The 20,704-nt window shown below is 43.1% G+C and overlaps 1 protein-coding gene across 1 annotated transcript in view; it reads right to left on the bottom strand.

Annotated features, from left to right (window-relative positions):
* Nucleotides 1–7,793: 7,793 nt before the first annotated feature.
* dnaaf9 (dynein axonemal assembly factor 9) overlaps nucleotides 7,794–20,704 on the bottom strand; it is a 43,077-nt gene continuing 30,166 nt past the window's right edge. The window contains exons 28-37 of the mRNA XM_083633783.1: nucleotides 20,189–20,314; nucleotides 15,957–15,994; nucleotides 14,167–14,302; nucleotides 13,232–13,318; nucleotides 12,137–12,243; nucleotides 11,229–11,303; nucleotides 9,385–9,560; nucleotides 8,750–8,815; nucleotides 8,440–8,533; nucleotides 7,794–7,927 (exon numbers count right to left, since the gene is read on the bottom strand). Of these exons, the coding sequence (XP_083489909.1) occupies nucleotides 7,818–7,927; nucleotides 8,440–8,533; nucleotides 8,750–8,815; nucleotides 9,385–9,560; nucleotides 11,229–11,303; nucleotides 12,137–12,243; nucleotides 13,232–13,318; nucleotides 14,167–14,302; nucleotides 15,957–15,994; nucleotides 20,189–20,314 (1,015 nt within the window). The 3' untranslated portion in view covers nucleotides 7,794–7,817. The remainder of the gene's footprint in view (nucleotides 7,928–8,439; nucleotides 8,534–8,749; nucleotides 8,816–9,384; nucleotides 9,561–11,228; nucleotides 11,304–12,136; nucleotides 12,244–13,231; nucleotides 13,319–14,166; nucleotides 14,303–15,956; nucleotides 15,995–20,188; nucleotides 20,315–20,704) is intronic.

The raw sequence follows: 20,704 nt of genomic DNA, 5'->3' as shown, positions 1-20,704 counted from the left end.
GTTATTACATAATCAATGTTCAGCAACAGAATACTGCTTTTAACTGAGATTTGCATCAAGCGTGAAATTATGCAGCTTTAAAAGACGATATGAAAGATTTGATATGACTAGTTCATTTGCATTCGCTAGAGAAAGATTAACATTTCACCTTTTCAGATGATGTCACTAGGTTGACAGTACAGTAGAGTACAGGCTCGTTAAATGTTGTAGTATTTTGAATTCTATCAGGCTCACAGTGCTGTTGTGTTTCTGACTTGGAATGTGGTTAATTATGATTCATCAAAACATTCAAAATCCTTACTACTGTACTGTACAGTCAACCTAGTGACATCATCTAGCAGCGCCCTAGTTGGCGAAAAGGAGAAATGTTCATCTTTCTAGCAAATCTCGGTAAATTTCAGACTTGAAAGCAGTATCCTGTCTTGTCTGAGGTGAAATGCAAAGGAACCATTTATATGATCAAATGTTTCATGTCCTCTGATACAGTATGTGAAGCGCTTTGAGTATCTAGGGCGCTATATAAATCCAATCAAGTATTATCATTATGAATTAAGTGCTTGAGAAATGAACAAACAACAATTAACCGTATAAATATTTAATGGATTACGTGGTGCAATAAATACAACAATGATATTATAAAAGCATCAGTCACAGGAAAAAACAAAAGTTACAGTAGGTTTGTGCAAACGCATTTCAATTTCACTCACTTTCTGTGAACGTCACCCTCAAAACAAAACGTGGAAGTTGGTTTGGCACTTTTGAAGTTCAACATTTTATCTTCTTCTCATTACCATACAATATGTAGTTATTTTTTTACTGTCATTTTAGACGGCTTGAAGATAGGGGAGAAGAAATAAGCCCTTTGCTTTTTCCCAGATCTACTGTAATTCTGCCATCATGACATCAAACACCTCCCAACTTGAATGGTATGAATAACAACATCCCTTCTTTGTACTCGGCCGTGTGGCGACAGCAAACTTTCAAAGCAGCCTTCTGCTACAACATGTGAGTTTGATAGGGCCAAAGCGTGATCTCAGGCGTGGAAATAATAAGTATACCTGAGCAAATCCCTCTCACTGTCTGTGAGGACTGTCGGGGCGGACTCACTGATTCCCTTTTAACCTCTGCAGGACAGAATAGCTCAAACATAGTAGCAACAGTCCCCCGAGGCCTGAGAAATATTTGGTCGGTTAAAATTCCATTTCCAAGCTGCCCTTCTCCATTAGAAGCATAAAAATACCATGAAAAATATCAATTTCTTCCAAAAGTGCATACATTCCAAATTGTTGGCCCTACTGAACATTGGAGCCAATTTTCAAAACTAGAAAAGAACCACACACAAAAAAAGAAAAAAAAACTCACACTGCATTATCACATTGCAGTACAAGAGCATCACAACCCCCCCTATATAAAATCAATGAACACCAAACTTTGTTTTTGTCCTATAACTTCAGCTACAAACCACTAGCTTCCACTTAGGATGCTCAGTAATAGCCAGAGAGTTGAATAGGAGTTACACTGAGACTTATGGAGGGCTCCTTGGGCCCCCAATGTGCAATAAGTAGGGGTCACCCAACTTTAGCCACAAACTGAATCCACATTTCATATCAGTCTCCAAACCCATCATAAAGACAAGGTTGCCATTTCCAACTAGGGCTGAGCACCAAAACAAATATTCAGATTTGCTTTCATATTGATATTGATCTTAAGGGATTCAAAACTAAAAACTAACTAAAAATGCATCAAAAATTCATTAATTAAATTTGATTAAATTAAATTTGGGCTGCTAAACAGAAAACAATGTAGGCTTATATATATCATGATCATGTAATGAAATGTGGTTACATTTAAAGCCCCATTATGTAGTCTTTCTATTTGGGAAACTGCACCCCCACAGTTACAGATGCTAACCTTAATAAATGCTACTCTTCCCTGATGGTACGTTCAGATCAGCCTTATTTTACTGTTTCTGCTTGTACTCTCAACTTTGCTCACCTTTCTGCAGGGTTTATAACTGATGGGAAAAATTTGCTCCAAATTTCCCCAAATGTTGTTGTCTCGACTTTTTGTTTTTTTGTTTTACTGAGCGAAGTGGCTAATCGCGCCGCTAATCAAGCTAGCAAGTGAAACACGTTTCACTTCCTATATGTACTTCACAATAAAAGCCTCCTGTTAGTTTGTAAGGGGAAAATTTTAATTTGAAGGAGCTGTGCAGGAAATTGAGTTAAAAGTTCCCGGCAACTCCGGGACGCAGCCATCAAAAATACATAGTGCATGAACAAGCCTTCGGAGGGCGGTGTGGGACTGACAGTGACGCCATTCTCCCTATTTGAAGTCATTGTACCATCAACATGATTAAAAAGCTGTTTTAAGATTTAAGGCTATTAAGGTAATAGAAAAAAGTGACATAATGGGGCTTCAACAAAGGAAGGTACTGCTGTAGAATATCAAGTGAATGGCACCCAACCCTAATGCCCAACACATTTTTGGTTCGTTTGTTTGAATACCTGAATGGTCCTGAGCCCTCCTGCGGCCTCCTATGTGACCCAGCCTACTTCACCCTCTGGCTTAGTAAAACACATTGCTTTAGGCCCCGTTTATACGGGGGAGAGAGAGAGGACGTCTCTGCTTAAAACGGCAAACCTTTCTTGCGTTTTGGTCTTTTGATCCGCGTTCATACGACAACGTTGTAGTATGCATGCCAGGTAGGTGGCGGTGTAACTTTGCAACTCAACACTCAAACAAAACATTGCTGATCACAGTAGGCCTAATGGTGATACACTTTTGCAGATTGTTGGGAGTACTTGGTTGCATTAAAGAATAAAAACCCAGTAAAGTTTTCTTTGCAGCACTTGGCAGAGGAAATCGATGTATCTGGCCGCGAGTTTGAGGGCTCTGTAGCTTGCTGTAAGGTTAATGTATGGTAATTAATTAATATGCGTGAATGTTAATAGCAGGCACTTATCGCCCATTATGTATTTTTAGCACCTCCTTTGGCTCGTTATCAGACTCTGATGTCATCATCATCATAGTTTGTTGAATGCCAATGCAATTCACCTGTGCCATTAAGGTTCCATTATTGATAGATGAATGCCCTTTGCTTTCATTCAGGTAAATCCTCATTGTCTTTCATTGTCTTCCATGCGCGAAGTGGGGCTGTGCCGTCGAGTTTTCACAAGAATTGCATATTGCCAGTTTACACGGCGACGCAAAGAGTTGTGTTTGAAAAAGATTCCAGTCTGGAAGCCGTTTTCTGGCGGTTTGCGGTTTCAGGCCCCTATAATGCTGTTGTGATGGAAACGGAAGGCCAAAACGCAACAAAAGTTTGCCGTTTTACCCAGAAATCATTCTTATGTAAACAGGGCCTTTAGAGAACAATTCCATGGATTCCTTTCACCAACACTGTTTCAGGACGGATCCTCGCCTGACAAGCCGGCCTCCCCCTGTGACAGGGAGAGGGGTGGAGCTGAGTCTGAACGCAGCTTGAATCTCTGCTTTTCTTAGCTGTAGCCAAGGCACTGCTGGATCAGACAAACCTGACGTTTCACAACCCGTCAGATTCTCCATTTGAGTTATTTTTTTTATTTAACTGCATCTGCTTTTTGTAGCTTGTGCGAGGAGACATTTTGCATGTAGTATGTTCAATTCACAGTCTTACAAAAATACTATGCGTCGCATCGAGGTAATTCAAATTCTTACCAGATATGTAAAATAAATGTGATTATTTTCTTTGTTGTACCAGTTTGGTGAAAGGCAATTTTCTCAGAATATATATCGTATAATCTTCACATGACATCGCAACACATGCAAAATAGTGTAGATGTACTACTGTAGTAGTAATAGTAGTGTGTGTGCAACTAGTGTTAGTGGAAATTTGCTTTGAATATCACAAACATGTTACATAACCCTCTCGACTCTTTAAGGATGGCTTCATTTTGATCACAAGGCCAATTAGTGGATCAGTTTCAAAGCTGTTTGACATGCGTAACAGGTCCCAGTTATGACATGCGTAACAGATCCCACAGTTATGACATGCGTAACAGGTCCCGCAGTTATGCTACCTTCAGTCTCCTAAACTGTACTGTATATCAGCCTCACAACTATTTCACTGTCAGGCAAGATCACTCTCTGTGGTATTACGTCACTACAGAATGACAGCAACTGTGGCTCAAAACAGGAGGCCTCGAGACATCATCTCTGAAACACGATATCAAAGATCCAGCCTATAAAATAGTTATTGTCGACAAAGGATTTAAGTTATATTACCCTACCCCACTAATAAGCACCATAATCTGTTTGCATTTTGTGCTATCTGTCATTTTGTAAGTGTAGATATCACTTATATATTAGATATATTACTTACTGAGCGGGATCCAATTTTGGACCAAAACCCTTGTTATTAAGTGGACTTTAGCGTGTTATGTGAGCTACAGGGACTCAAAGCTGGAGTCCAGCAGAGCACAGAACACAAGCTGTGAGAGACTGAGAATGTAGCAGCTTATTCGTTTCCTCAGCCTTAAAGAGTTGTCTAAGGGAACTCTAAGTACAGTATATCATAAAAATATGATAATAGCTGTGGAGAGTTGTGAGAAGCTCCGCCCTCTCTTGCTGGGTATCTGGAAGATGGCGGGTAACACATGTTAGGGGCATACCTCAGTGCTATGTTAGTTGCTATTCTACACATGGTGTTGTATTCTTCTAAAAGACAGTGGCACATCCAGGATAGGATGCTATGGCTTGGTCAGGTCAATGGAGGCTCTACTGAGAGGACGGATGGGGCCAGCAGTGTCAGTGTGGGCGTTTAGAAAAGCTTTGGGATGATTTCAAACGGTCTAGATACACACAGGCCATCTGAGGACTTGTGTGGGAAGCAAACTTGCTAGCAAGGCGACCACTTTTTTTTTTTGCCTGCTGCAAAACTGCAAAATTATTGATTCTTACAATTTTACAGGCTGCTGACAGGCAAATGATGTAAAATGTGACACCCTATAACATCGTGAATGGCAAGTCAAAACACATTGGCTTCACCACTGATCTAAAAATATGTGGTTTGAATAGGAATCGATCTAACAACAGGGGGTGAGTGTGCTCCCCACTAGCAAGTATTTTGTCCCTCTGCTTAGCCCTGCCACTCAGTCTGAATGGATAGACTGCACTTCTCCATCTGTGAGGAATTACATTATGGATTTCCATTCTTCTCTTCAGGAAGGGTTGGACAAAAAAATCTAAATATCGATAAATCGATCGTGATCTTCTTGTGATACATTATCGATACACCTGCGCCATATCATGATACTATCGTGACATTTATCCTGAAATGTGTATACATTTATGTGTTTTTTTGTTTTGCAAACTTAATTTGCACAGATTGAAGGGATTTTAGTGAGGCATTATTTTGTATCCTTCCTTTCAACATTTTAACTTTTGTTGTACATTGTTTCATGACAATTCTGTGAATAATAATTAAAAAAAAATCTCTTCAGTTACACAGATAACGTGATGTATGTATCGTACATGAAATATCGTGCAATGTATCGATTATCGCAGAATCGCTGTATCGTGATACCATCGTTATCGAGGGCCAAGTATCGTGATATTATAGTATTGCATCGTGAGTTACTCTGTGATTCCCGCCCCTACTCTTCAGACACAAACGTCCTTCCTCTTAGCTGACCTGATGAAACTCTCAGTACTTATAACTACAGGCCATCAGTATACGAAGGTCAATATAATATACGGTATTATGTAGTAGCAGCAGCATTATGCACAATTCCCATGTGCATGGAAATGTTTCTTTGTCAGCATCAAATCACTGAAGGCAAAGTCAGCGCTATCTGACCCAATGATTCTAGTCTGTTACACTGCTGACCCCATGTGGAATGAAAGCCATCAAGACTCCTGGATAGCAGCAGGGTTCCTACACTTTTTCCATTTCAAAAGTCAATACTTTCACCATAGTTTTTTACTCTGAAAACTTTGGCTGTTCAGTGGAGCCCACTGATAATGGCTGAGCAATATGCCGTATCAATCTAGAGCTGAAGAGTATTCTTCACAGCAACATATTTCACAATTTGTGAAATGATAGCCACGGCCTGGAATTTATCAAATCAATTTTCGATTAATTTCCAGAATTTCTAGACATGTGTACTGTGTAGGAACCCTGTGGATAAGAGGAAGACATGCATAGAGCATCAGACCCCGGGCTTACTGTGTTTTGAACAGAATCTACTGTTGCACAGGATCACAGAGCACACAGGACATGCCTAATTGTCTGCAACATCACAACACTAATACAAAGTCTTACCATACCCTTTCCTCTAAGGCCTGGACCCACCTGGTACCGATGCCAAACGTACCCAAAAAGGACACTAAACCACATTTGGCTTTCCCTTTTGTCATTTCCCCAATCCTAACCAAAAACCAGTGGGCCACAAAATGTGTGAAGTGTTTGGGAATGTACACATTTAAATGGAGCAGTATGAACATTGTGTTGACCAACATGGTGACATGAGTGATCCACACCTGACTGCACTGAGGCTGAAGCTCATTTTGAGCTAGCAGCAGTAAACAGATGCTTGTGGGAAGCGCTGGTGGTGGCTCCTGCTATTGCTATGAGATGAGTGAAATCCCACTTGATGTGCTAAAAGTGAAAATATTTTTAACATCAGGTTTTGCGCTCTGAGCACTAAGCTCTAGCTCAAACTAAGATCGCAATGCTGTACTAGGGAGCACACGACAGCACGTTGTTTGCACAGAAAATAAGAGTCAACAGAATCCAGCGCTGTAGATAAAGATTCCTGGTGGACATGCAGACTTAGCCACTCTCAAGCTTGTTTGATTGTGTTGAGATTGCCTCACCTGCTTCACTACAGTGATTTTCCTTTTGAATGCAGACTTTCCTCAAGCAAAGTCTGCTTTATTGCACTGTCATTAGATTCACTTTAGGAGTCTTAAAATAAAGCCCTGGCATGGCCTACAGCTATGTGATGGATGGCATCATTCATCAGGTGGCGGCAGCCAACAGCCTGTCCAATGTTTACAGCTCTGTGGCCAAGCGCTGGCTCTGCCGCAGCATGGCATGCAGACAAGCTAACAGGTGGGCTATGGATTGGGTGACAACAGAGCAGAAGCGATTCTTGAGAAACACCACCAGGGAGCCCAACAGAATCACACGGCTCTGCACGCCCGTCCACAAATAGAGCTATTAATTGGCCAACTGTGATAAACAGAAAGGCACAAGCTGGGGGAGTGTGCAGTGGGAAATTCCCTTTGAGTGTGCAACTCTTACAGCTCGTGGGCTTGGTAGCTGAATGACACTGGTTTCAAGTCTTGTGTTGCATTATGTTTCAGATTGGGTGCAATAGCGGTCAGGTGAGGGACCCTCATCTCTTGACAAACACGTCACTTGTCTTACTCTGTAATGTGTGCATACCGCTACCAATCACATCAGCTTGCTACTTTGGGCTGACAGATTTGATAGTTAGCGCGCTAGATTGCTAGCTGTAGTGTCGGTGCTGCTGCAGTGGTTGGCAAGACATGCAGCAATGTCATTACGTAATTAGCTTTTGATGGGTGATGTCATGGTTCAAAAGGTCATCTGCACTCAACTTTTCCATGCTGCTCAACGAGAAAACAAGGTGACTGTGTTCTCAGAAAATGCATGGACTTCCAGCAACTGTTTTGCAGTTGCCTGAGGTGTGAACACACATGAACCATTCTGGTTGAGTATACAGTAACCCCCCCCCCCCCCATACAGTAGAGACAGTTCCTTTAGAGTTAAGACAGACAGATGGGTGGAGAGGACATACAGATGGAGACTACTGTTGATCAAACAGGTCGGGCTGTGTCTGCAGCTCCAGCTGATGGTTGAACAGCTCGATCTCTTTGTTGGCCTCTGCGATGTACTCTTTGATAAACTCATTCATGTCTATAATGATAGTAATGTAAGGCAACAACACAGAGAGTCACCACACACTACCGTGAAATAGAAAGGCAGGCATTCCTCCATAATCATTCACACTTACTTAAAATTACTTTCTCATGGTCACAAATTGACCAAATTGACTTACAAATTGACTTACTTAAAATTACTTTCTCATGGTCACAAATTGGGGTTTAGTCAATTCAATTCTTGACTTTTCCATGACTATTCAATGACAGAGTGACATTTTCATTACCTATATTTACTTGCATCTATGATCAAATGTTTCTTAGCAGAGTTAAATATACATGGTTATATTATGGCTTACAAATTTAGGAGATTGCGATTTGATGTATTACTCCTTTAAAAGTAACTGATAAAGCAGCAGCCAAGCTTGACAGAAACACTTGAGGGGGGAAACTAAAGAAAACTTTGTGCATTATGTGTCATTCCCCAGATCTTTTTCCAGGGCTAGAAGATAGATGAGGCCTCAGCCCAGGTTTCCCTGAAAAGGATACTGGGATGGAAGCTCATTCTCTCTCCGAAGATGTCAACATATTGATGACCGTTGTAGAAGTATCCTTGTGGGAGCGGGTCCAGGTGCCTGGTCACCTAAACGAAACACAACATATTTATTGCGGTCGTAAGCATCAGCCAAACAAGAGAACAAGGGAAAATGCCAAGGGAGGCTTATATTAAACATTAAAAAGGAACTTTTTGCTCTTGCTCTAGCATCTATTGAACTTCTGTAAAAACAAAATTTGATTCCACTAATGATGATACAAAATAAGCTGCAGTTATATAGTATGCAGAAAAGACAACACTCACATGTATGCTCTTGATTTCCTGTGGTGAAAGGGTATTCCTGGTCTTCTCAGCCTTCCTTGCCTCCCTCTGTAACCAGCAAACACAAACACTGCCTTTACAGTGCAATCTATTAACAAGTACCTGGCTGCTCATCATGCCGGATCTATACTGTACTGTATGAGCTTTTTGTATAGTGTTCCTAATGCATAATGTGCTAGTGCATCACTAGTCTCAACGCCAGACCCATGAGCGCTCTTACGCTGATACACTACGCTACTGCATGCTGCAGATCTCTCTCTGGGTCTGGGACGCTTCGCCCCCCAGCCGGCTGGTTATGGAAGGGAACGGTTCACTTGGCCAGTGATTGGCCAGTGGTGGATTCAGTCTTCCCCAATCAGTAACGACTTTGCGATCAGACGACACGGGAGGCGCAGTCCATCTTTCAAACCGCTCTCTCATCAGTGCTACGACCTGTCACTCATTTAATATCAACCCGCCTTAAAAAAACCAGCAGTGGCTGTGAAGTGGCACAGACTCATTAACGTATGTAGTATGCGGAGCGCAGCGATTCAACGTAATATTTGAGTCTGGGGACAGACTAGTGCATCACTGGCAAATAAATGTCGAGGAAACAGTGGGATTGGAGAAGTGTGTACCTGCTTGGCACACAGCCTGAGCCAGTCCTTCAGTCCATCCTGAGTGAGTCCCACACCATGGAAGATCATGAAGCAGGAAGTGTTGTTCTCCTGGGGGTCCTTGGTGCCCTGGACTGGGGCAATGCTTAGGTTCCCGCTCACGGCGTTGTAGCTCACCTCCATCATTGGTCCGGAGTCTGGAGATTCCATGAAAGTAGGATCTCATCACTGTGTCTCACATACAGTTCTAGTGTAACACTTTGCTGTAGCAGCCTCATACCGTATGGACAACAGCATGCTGTAGGTGGGGTGTTAATGGTTTCACATCCACACAATCCCTTTGGTCCAAAAATGGCTCACAGAACTCACGTGTGCAGTACAAAACAATATAAGACATGTCAAATGTGTCCCAACTCAATGTAAGAGATGTATAGAATGTACAACAGCTAAATAAGAGAATTAAAAACAACTCAATAGAAGGTGATGTAAACGATAAACTATCCTAAAGACAGTGACTGAGATAGACACTAAAGGAAAGCAAAGAACTAGTTTCAGTCATCATACAGTCTCCACTCTCCACACTCACTCACTCCATACTACTGTATCTTCTCAACTCTCCTCAAAGATCTGCACGCTCTCTGCACATCTTCACTCTCTCTCCTCATGCAACAACTCTCCACAAAGATCTGCACGCTCTCTGCACATCTTCACTCTCTCTCCTCATGCAACAACTCTCCACAAAGATCTGCACGCTCTCTGCACATCTTCACTCTCTCTCCTCATGCAACAACTCTCCACAAAGATCTGCACGCTCTCTGCACATCTTCACTCTCTCTCCTCATGCAACAACTCTACACAAAGATCTGCACGCTCTCTGCACATCTTCACTCTCTCTCCTCATGCAACAACTCTCCACAAAGATCTGCACGCTCTCTGCACATCTTCACTCTCTCTCCTCATGCAACAACTCTCCACAAAGATCTGCACGCTCTCTGCACATCTTCACTCTCTCTCCTCATGCAACAACTCTCCACAAAGATCTGCACGCTCTCTGCACATCTTCACTCTCTCTCCTCATGCAACAACTCTCCACAAAGATCTGCACGCTCTCTGCACATCTTCACTCTCTCTCCTCATGCAACAACTCTACACAAAGATCTGCACGCTCTCTGCACATCTTCACTCTCTCTCCTCATGCAACAACTCTACACAAAGATCTGCACACTCTCTGCACATCTTCACTCTCTCTCTCCTCATGCAACAACTCTACACAAAGATCTGCACGCTCTCTGCACATCTTCACTCTCTCTCTCCTCATGCAACAACTCTACACAAAGATCTGCACGCTCTCTGCACATCTTCACTCTCTCTCCTCATGCAACAACTCTACACAAAGATCTGCACGCTCTCTGCACATCTTCACTCTCTCTCCTCATGCAACAACTCTACACAAAGATCTGCACGCTCTCTGCACATCTTCACTCTCTCTCCTCATGCAACAACTCTACACAGGAATCTCAAATAAACATGGAGTGAGAAAACTATGTGGAGCAAACCAAACCAGTGGACTATGAGCTAAAGTCTAAACACCACCACGACACCAGAGAAACACTCGAGCAATATTCCTACCGTCAGCTGCTTCTTGCTTGCCTTGAGGGCAACCTTTGCTCTAATAATTCCCCAAAAACTGGGAAAATGCAAATGCAGGTCAAATATTTACCAAGGAAAGAAATCACATTTGTTTAGTATGGTTTAAAAACAGACAAACTGTTTTCATTCTAAAACTCCACTTTGAAAATGAGGAAAAATCAGCAATACCTGTTTTCTTATACAAGCAAAATAAAACAGAGAAACTTTATTCCTACCAGAAAACCGGACTCTTCCCCAAACATTGTAGACATTTCCTCGGAAGGGGTTTGGCCTCAAGGATGACTTGAATGCTATGGTAGAAAATAAAGGATTTTGAAATTTAGTATTAATGATCAACCAAAGTCTCTTGCACACCTGAGAAGTCTTGTGGCAGATGCGTAGGTGGAGTAGAATCACTTAGAAAAAGAATGGACACCTGCTTCACTTGCTCAAAAATGGAACACGTTTTGGTACAAGACCATATACTTTTACATTACATTACATTACGTCATTTGGCAGACGCTTTTATCCAAAGCGACTTACAATAACACATTTTTGTCAGCAATAGAGCAATCAACTATGGAGTACAGTCTATGACAACTACAACTTCTGAAGGAACAGTGGTACAAGTTTAGGTTAGTATTATTATTATTTTTTTTTTAAGAAAGAGAGAGAGAGAGAGAGAGATATACTTGAAAAAGGTCTTGTACCGAAACGTTGTATTAACATTTTCCATTTTTGAGCAAGTGAAGACAGTGTGCGGGTGTCCATTCTTTTTCTAAGAAATTTAGTATAAAGAATTGTGAAAATAATTATAAGATTTTACAATACAATTTGCCAATTTACATAACACACACACGCACACACACACACACAACACACACACAGACAGACAGACAGACACACACACACACACACACACACATTTGTGGCAAGGCGTCACAAGTGTAGTTACTACCATAGAGGCATAATGTAGTAGCATGATGCATCCTTTGGGAATACAGATCATTAGTTTGAGAGCACAGTCCTCTCCATATTTGGAGGCAAAGGCAGCTTATGTAATCATGGTGGCACCGTGCCAGCTCATATCTGGAGCTTGTGTCACGTGTCGGGGGTGTCGGGGGGCCCTTTCTTTCCGTCTCACCTTTACAGCGACTGACAAACAGAGGGCTCTGGAGGGGCCGGCTGAACGCCACGCACTGCTGGCTGAGGACAAGATACCCAGAGCCGGAGAAGAAGCGGCCCTTACACCTGAAACACATCGCGCATGCACATTACACACATGGTCAGAAACTTACACCACATCCACCCACATGATAAACTAGCATTTTGGGGTTCTATATACAGTACTAAAGGTTGACTTGGCTGGTCAAATTTTGAAAGTGGCTGACAAACCGAATCGCCAGTGATAAAAAAAAAAAAAAAAGTTCTGGTTAGAGAGCTACCAATGCGTCTGGTTGAAGGCAGCATCTCACACTCACACAGGTACATTACGCGTATGCTTAGGGCTTGAAAATTAGTAAATCAAAATAGCGGGCTCAGGGCAGATACCCAGTGTGCATTATCTGAGGTGAGGATTAAGCAGAGGTTCATATTAGGCTGACCACTGAGGCATGGTGTCGAAATCGACAGAGGATCCAGAGGGAAGGAGACCCCCTCTGTGTACATGGCAACTGCACGGCCAACAGCTTGTTACTGGGCTACTAGGAGGCAGCTGCTGAACACAAGATGTCCTGTGGGGCTTTATAGCAATCAGCAGCCGATACCCCCACCACTGCAGCCAGCACCCCCCCCCCGCCCACACACACATTCAGCCAGCCCCTCCACCATTGCAGCCAGACCCCCCCCCCCCCACACACACTGCAGCCACCCCCTCCACCACTGCAGCCAGACCCCCCCCACCACTGCAACCAAGGCTCTCCCACCACTGCAGCCAGCCCCCCCCCCCCACCACTGCAGCCAGGCCCCCCCCACAACTGCAGCCAGCCCCCCGCCCCCACCACTGCAGCCAGGCCCCCCCCCACCCCCCACCCCCCACCACTGCAGCCAGCCCCCCCACCACTGCAGCCAGGCTGAAATTAAAGCATAGCCTGGAGGGAGGCGAGGTAGGACTGACGTATGCCCGGACATAAATCAACAGCGATCTGTCGTTCAGTGGCCAAAAGGTGCAGTGTCAGAGTGAACTCTGTCAGGGGGGACACACGAGGACACGGGGTCACAGCCCATAGGAAGGTCTCACCAGCCGGGGTAGAGGAGGTAGCGTGCCCTCAGCATCTGTGGCTCATTGAAGCTGCTCTCAGACAAGATCAGCTTCACATCTTCATTCCTAACAAAATAATGAATAAACAAACAAACAAACAAAGGGGGGGGGGGGGGGGGGGGGGTTGGGACCGGATGGTTAAAACGAAGCTTTGCAATGGCCTTATTCCAGTACATTAACCTGTGCATTAGCCTATGGGAATATTGCACATGAAAATATTGTGCAAGTACTTAATGAAAACCTCCCTCACAATAATATAATGTACGGTACTTTCAATTAACATTCAAGTTTTGGAGACTTTGTTGTATATCATATTGTTGTTTCATTTTAAGAACAGAACGTATTAGGGAGAGTTTATTTACACATTACTGTGTAACAACCAATTCCATATGTTAATTAATACCCCAGCTCATACTCAAGTCTTATCCAAGAGATTTTGATATAGAGGCCATTTACACCTGGCATTAACATGTGTTTTCTGTCATCAGATTGCAATCAGATTGTGTGTGTGTTTTTTGTGTGTGGCTTTGTTATGCTTTATTGGATCAGTCCATTTATTTTTAACCAAGCGGTTGCAGATCACGTTTATATGAATTGCCTATAACCAGATTGTGTTTTATCCCTTGAAAGTACAGGTGCAAACACCCCCAAAACGCACTGAAGAAGGATTGCAATCTGATCGGCCAAACCACCTCCGGAGGTGGTCAGGGATGCATTGCGTACACATTGAACACAAGTGTAAATGCAATGTGTCCTCTCAATCTGGATACAGCAACTTTATGCGGATTGAGAGGACAACCATTTCTGAAAAAACGCATGTTAACGCCAGGTGTAAATGGCCTCATAGACTCAAAAACAGCTAAAAGCTGTTAAATGACCGTTTGGGCATTGATTACGATGCTGTGAGTGGCTACCTGGTGACAGCTCCTCTCTCGGCCAGTAGGAACGCTGCGGTGGGGTTGGCAGAGCGTACCAGCTGCTGAACATGCTGCATGAGAGGGTGCTTCTGCTCCGCTGTCAGCTCGGTAAACACCACTGTACTCACCACACCTGACATTGGGCCGGACGAGGAGGCACAGAAGGACAATATGAGACTGGCTGCCTGCCTTTCACCAAAATACAGAAACATTTCCATGTAGCCATCGCAGGGGTCCCACATGATACTGTGTGATGTCATCAATGATGTCATCAGTGATGGTGTCATCAGTTATGCCACTTGATGCATCATCAGTCACCGCCGGCCACCACTTAGAGAAGCAGTGCCATAACGAAATCCTGTGCTATAACAAACATCCTGTGCTATAACATCCTGTGCTATAACAGACATCCTGTGCTATAACAAACATCCTGTGCTATAACATCCTGTGCCATAACGAAATCCTGTGCTATAACAGACATCCTGTGCTATAACATCTTGTGCTATAACAGACATCCTGTGCTATAACATCCTGTGCTATAACATCCTGTGCTATAACAGACATCCTGTGCTATAACAGACATCCTGTGCTATAACATCCTGTGCTATAACATACATCCTGTGCTATAACAGACATCCTGTGCTATAACAGACATCCCGTGCTATAACAGACATCCCGTGCTATAACAGACATCCCGTGCTATAACAGACATCCCGTGCTATAACAGACATCCTGTGCTATAACAGACATCCTGTGCTATAACAGACATCCTGTGCTATAACAGACATCCTGTGCTATAACAGACATCCTGTGCTATAACAGACATCCTGTGCTATAACAGACATCCCGTGCTATAACAGACATCCTGTGCTATAACAGACATCCTGTGCTATAACATCCTGTGCTATAACAGACATCCTGTGCTATAACATCCTGTGCTATAACAGACATCCTGTGCTATAACAGACATCCTGTGCTATAACATCCTGTGCTATAACAGACATCCTGTGCTATAACAGACATCCTGTGCTATAACAGACATCCTGTGCTATAACAGACATCCCGTGCTATAAGAGACATCCTGTGCTATAACATCCTGTGCTATAACAGACAGACGGACGGACACACAACGTCAGTTATAGAAGCTGAGATTTTTGCCTTTCAAAACTCACTTTCCAGCCTGTACTCTGTTTTGGAAACAAGCGCTCCCCAACGGATATTTTCAAAGGGGCAGATTTGACGGTGCTACGAGCATGCAACAAATGTCGTTTTCAACAAAGCAGTCATCATAATATATGTGCATCATAATATATTAGCTCTTCACTAGATGTTTCGGATGGATGTCTGCTCTAATTAGCTAGCTAGCTTACTCGTCTCCACTGTGAAAATGGGACTATTATTTCTGCCAATTACAGATACACTGTGAGCTGTGCCGGAGACCTGTCAATGTTGTTGCAATTCCTTTGTCGCTGATTGAGGTCGATAAAAATTATTAAATTACTTGTAGTCCTTTAAAATTGTTCGGGAATACGTTTGTTACAAAACCCAGCAGAGCAATGTATGGATGTGTCGAAAGGCTTCATAGAGCTCTGACCCTTGTATAAAAATAAATATAAAATAGAAGTGTTTCCTCTGTATTCCTTCAGCATTGGTGCTCTGCCACAGCAAGAAAATGACCACCGCTGATAGAGAAAATGTGAAATTAAAATATCAAGCATCATGGCTACATAAAACCACAGGAGAGGACAGCAGGGAAACCGCGGGGTCGTACAATAAACAGGACTTACCTTGGCTACACTGCTCCACCAGCTTGGGAAAGGCAAACCTAGAGGAAAATAGAAAGCACAGATAGAGAGAACATTGATTTAAGTTCAAGTTGATGCCAGTGATGTCATCACTGCTTAGAGTTTTCGGATATGTGTGAGATCATGTGCAAAATAAATCAGCATTGTTTTTCGGTGAAGTTATCGCAAAGTTTGTTTAATTTTACAGACACTTTGCCAGGTGGCCAATCATCATGTTGAGGTTTTCCTCTACTCCAAAAACACATCTGGCTGGTCAACTTGTGCAAGTGGCTGGTAAACTCTGGAGCCTGCAGCCAGTGACTGGTAAACTCTGGAGCCTGCAGCCAGTGACTGGTAAACTCTGGAGCCTGCAGCCAGTGACTGGTAAACCCTGGAGCCTGCAGCCAGTGGCTCAAAAAGAGACTTTCCTGCCCTCAAAATAAGCCTTGTGTACATGAGTGTCACAGATTCCGCACCCTTGACCCTTCTTTCAATAAATTTAGTTTAACAGCCCTCTTAATTTCATCTTCCATAACATCAACACCAACAATAACTCTGTTTGTACATCAGTCTGTCCTGCTTTTAAACCAACATCGATAATTCAGAGGATATGTTTGTTGCTTTTTGCTCTTTCTGCTCTAGTGTCCTGTCCTGTCCATCGTTCTGTCTTGCTATGTACTGCTATGTTTTGTCTGTAACCAGTTCTGTCCTGTCTGTATTGTGAACGGTGATGCCATGGAGGCAAAACAAATTTCAGTGTAAGCTGACAATAAAGTTGTATCGTATCGTATCGTATCGTTTATGACTCAAGGGCGCTTGCCAAAGTTGTGTAGCGATAAAAAGGCTAATTCCATGTTATGGTTCTTGGGTAGCAATTTGATTATCCATCCTGAGGCGACATAACTCATAGGATGACATTGTGACTGGCAACTGACCAATGTAAAAGCTTCCTGTAATTTAATTTAATCTTAATGTAATTTATCCCGAGTTTTCTAATCGATCAGTGCTATCCAACAGCCCCCCCCCCCCCCCCCCCCCACGTGCGTTTTGGCCGGGGGGGGGATCAGCAGTCATCTTTTCTGTCCCGAGGTAATGAACTGTCTACATCCATCACAAGGAATGGATCATGACTGACTGATGAGCTGCAGTGAGGAGGGGGATCTGGGGGATTAGAGGGGGGGTGACAGGCAGCTCAGCTCTGAGCTGGGCTAAACACAGCCAATTAGCGCCACGGTGGGGGTCTCTCCACGGTGGGGGGGACTACGGACCTCTCCACGATCAATGGCAACAGGCAGTGACAGAAGGCTTGTCAAAGTTGCCTCAAATGGAAAAAGTCGGCATTAACCACATTGCTAATGGAGGATCTTGTTGCACACTTTTCCACAGCTGGGCCAAGTAGGACATGTCAGAGTCGGGCTGGGCGCTCGTCACAAATGCTCATAAGCAGCACAGGGTCAAAAATACTCTTAAGATGTATTTTTACCACTTAGCTCAACAGACAATCATCCATCTGGCCAGCAACATGCAAAAACAATACAAGAATCAGAGACATTTGTTTTGCAGGACGATTGATGGACATAATGGTCGCCATAATGGTCAAGCAACTATCCTGCATTCATGCTGTGCTAGTACTGTAGGCACGTTTTCAATGTTATTGAGCAAAATCAATTTACTATATTGTACCGGTAATTTGAAATTCATGTCTCTTAACCCACTAGCTACCCGACTATGTTTTGTAACGTGAGCTGCGCTGTGCATAGCTAGTTTGGTAAGCACGTCGTAAAAACAAGGCGTTCTAGTGGCTACATCTGTATAACTAGCACTGACTAGCCCTGTTCGGCTGTGCAGTGGAAACCAGGCTATTAACCAGAGTGGTATGTCATATTGTGTGGAGCAGCTCAGTCAATCTACGGCAGTGAGAAGCTCGGTAAGCTGCATCTAAAGCCTGTGACAAAAGGATAGTGGGATTGAATGTGGACTGATCCTCTCTGGAAAAGGGAACCAGCCTTGAGTTTTAATAGCTAAAAGTGTCATATAACCTCAGTCTGGAAACCTCCAGCTCTTCCTCACCCTCAATTTGTATTTGCTATGAGAGCTTCAAGGATGTGCTATTTCACTCGGTCTGTTCCAACACCATGTAAGGCTGGGTAAAAAAAAAATCGATATATCGATATCAAATCAATATTAATTTGAAGGAACTGATATCGATTCATAAATCCCAATATCAATCTTTTAATATAAAGCCTTTTCCCGTGGATGCTTGAAGTTTTAACCCCGTTAGACTTGCGTGGTTTGGTTATTAGCGCAACGAGATCTCGTAAATATCTGTGATCATTAATATTTTTAATAAGGGTTAGGGTTAGAGAGTTCCTTGTACAATTTACAGCATTAGTTCTTTGAGAATCTCTTTCATAACCAAGCAAATTGTATTGCAACTGAAATATCGGTGTCGAATCTCATACGAATCGGATTCGAAATCGAATTGGAAATCGGAAGAATCGGGACCTTGTGTATCGGAATTGTATTGAATCGAGAAATCAGTGGCGATACCCAGCCCTAGTCAGCTGGGGCACTTTTTCTACAATCAGACCGCATTAGTATATTTGCTGCAAAAGGTTTTTTGTTAAATAGCAACTCAGAAAAGTAAGTAGCTCTATTTGTATTTGTATGTCTGTTGAAGCCTGTTTTGCTGTTTATTCTTAACAGCAGCAGCGATGTACACTCATTCTCAGTCTCTATCAGATCTACGTCTGATCTACGGTGTTAAAACCATTCAAAGTGACTGGGGGCACAGTGGCGTAGTGATAGCGTTCTTGCCTCGCACTCTTGCCTCACAGCAAGAGGGTCCTGGGTTTGATTCTCGCCTGGGATGCTGTTGGCACTAGGGGTATGTCTCCCTACAGTATGCCTTTGGTGCCTAGTGCCCAGGTGGGTTATCTCATCGAAAGGGCCTTTCTGTGTGGAGTTTGCATATTTCTCCCAGTGCTCCCCTGGGGTTTCCTCCATGGACCCCCACTAAAAACACGCAGAAGACTGTCGTCTGACCAGCAGCGGTTGATAGAAGATGGTCCCAGGGCCTTCCACTGGAGCTGCCCACTGTTCCTGGCCTGACCGTGGAGGACAAGCCAGGATGGGTCAAACACGGAGGATAAATTGCACGGCCCTTCTAATGATGTGTGTGTGTGTATATAATGTGTATGTGCATGCATTGGTGCATTGTGGCAAATAAAGGCGGGGTTGACCGTCCTGTACCTTTAACATAAATAAAATAATAATATAAATAATAATATAATAATAATACAATAAAATAATAATATAATACGACATAATATGTAGGCCTAGTACAGTATGATCTATGATCTATGATGTATTGTGGACCCTATCCTACAGTCCCTGCTCTCAGCGGGGATGGTGTGTGGGAAGCACTGTGACCTCTAGACAAGCAAGTAATGAAAACCAGCATCAGTCATACCAATTTATTGGCAAATGCTTTGGGATTCAACACATTGTGTGTGTGCTACACAAAACATGTGTCAGCTTCATTTTCATCGCTATTCATTGCAACGTTAGCATTTTTTGTTTTTACTTTCATCCCAAATATGTCCCCAAAATAATTTATATACTGTACTAACTTATCGATGTGCCCAAGACAAATATCCCCTCGAGGGACAATAAAGTTGATATGATCTTACCTGATCTATCCACCTTATTTATAGCGGCCATGATGCCTATGCGTTTTTCTTCCGCTGTGATCCTCCCAGCCTTGTTGCTGACAGCTTGACACCCGTCTGGGCGAACGGAGCAAATCACTAATCAGGTCCAGCTCGGCAAAAATCTCGTCGATAAATATCCCTTTAAGAGCGCAGTGCATTCATGGGTAATCGCCTGCTGTGGCTAATATTAGCCGCTAGTTAGTTACCGTATGTTACATGGCAGTAAAACGCCACTGAATGACCAAATTGATTGAACTTTTAACCATTTTGAGTAACACTGTTTCCATACGGACCCCCAGCGTTGGTTAGTTGTTTTTAACGTGACTATATTTATAACTTTTATAACGTACTCCAGTTTCCAGTTTATAATTCGGGTCTGCAGCCAAAGAGTATAACAAAGGAAATGGCAAGCTGCAACAATAAGTCACGTTAAACCAGAACTTGTACCCACAATTATTTGTACAGTGGGGTATTCAAAAATAAGGTGGATATGTGAATCTACTGTTAAGAGAGAGATTTCACCTGTGCTCCATGCAGGAGGCCAGGGGGTTGACACAGGCAGTGACAGCTCCAATGGTGAAACAGGACTGGACAACCGGGTCAGGGTGGAACAGCACTGCCTGGACCACATCCAGGACATCTGTGTATCTGCAAGAAGAGAAGGACATCAACATGTACAAATATGAACTTGAGAGTTCACGCACTAAAGCAGTTCAGAAGATGAGGATGGGTGCTCACAGGCCAGGAACACAGCAGCGCCACTCTGAAGAAGACACTGTGCTGTCCAAACGTGATTTGTTGATCTGCACCAAATAAAGACTTTTAAAGATGACCTGTGTGCTCCTGTGATCTACAAATATGAGTTTACATTGAATGGTATATAACTGCAATATCTGAAAAGATATCTGTCTAAGTCTTTGTTTACAATCCTGTGTAGCTTATTTTATTAGGGGTTCAAGCCCTGAAGGGGCTGAAACCCTATTGTTTTTGTGCTGGTTTATTATTCTTCTTCTTGTTCATCTGCCCCGACGCAAATTC

This window comes from Poromitra crassiceps (genome assembly GCF_964638095.1).
Source record: "Poromitra crassiceps genome assembly, chromosome: 3".
In the NCBI taxonomy this organism is placed as follows: Eukaryota; Metazoa; Chordata; class Actinopteri; order Beryciformes; family Melamphaidae; genus Poromitra; species Poromitra crassiceps.
The sequence above is the reverse complement of the archived record's forward strand: the minus strand, read 5'-3'. Positions and strand labels throughout refer to the sequence as shown.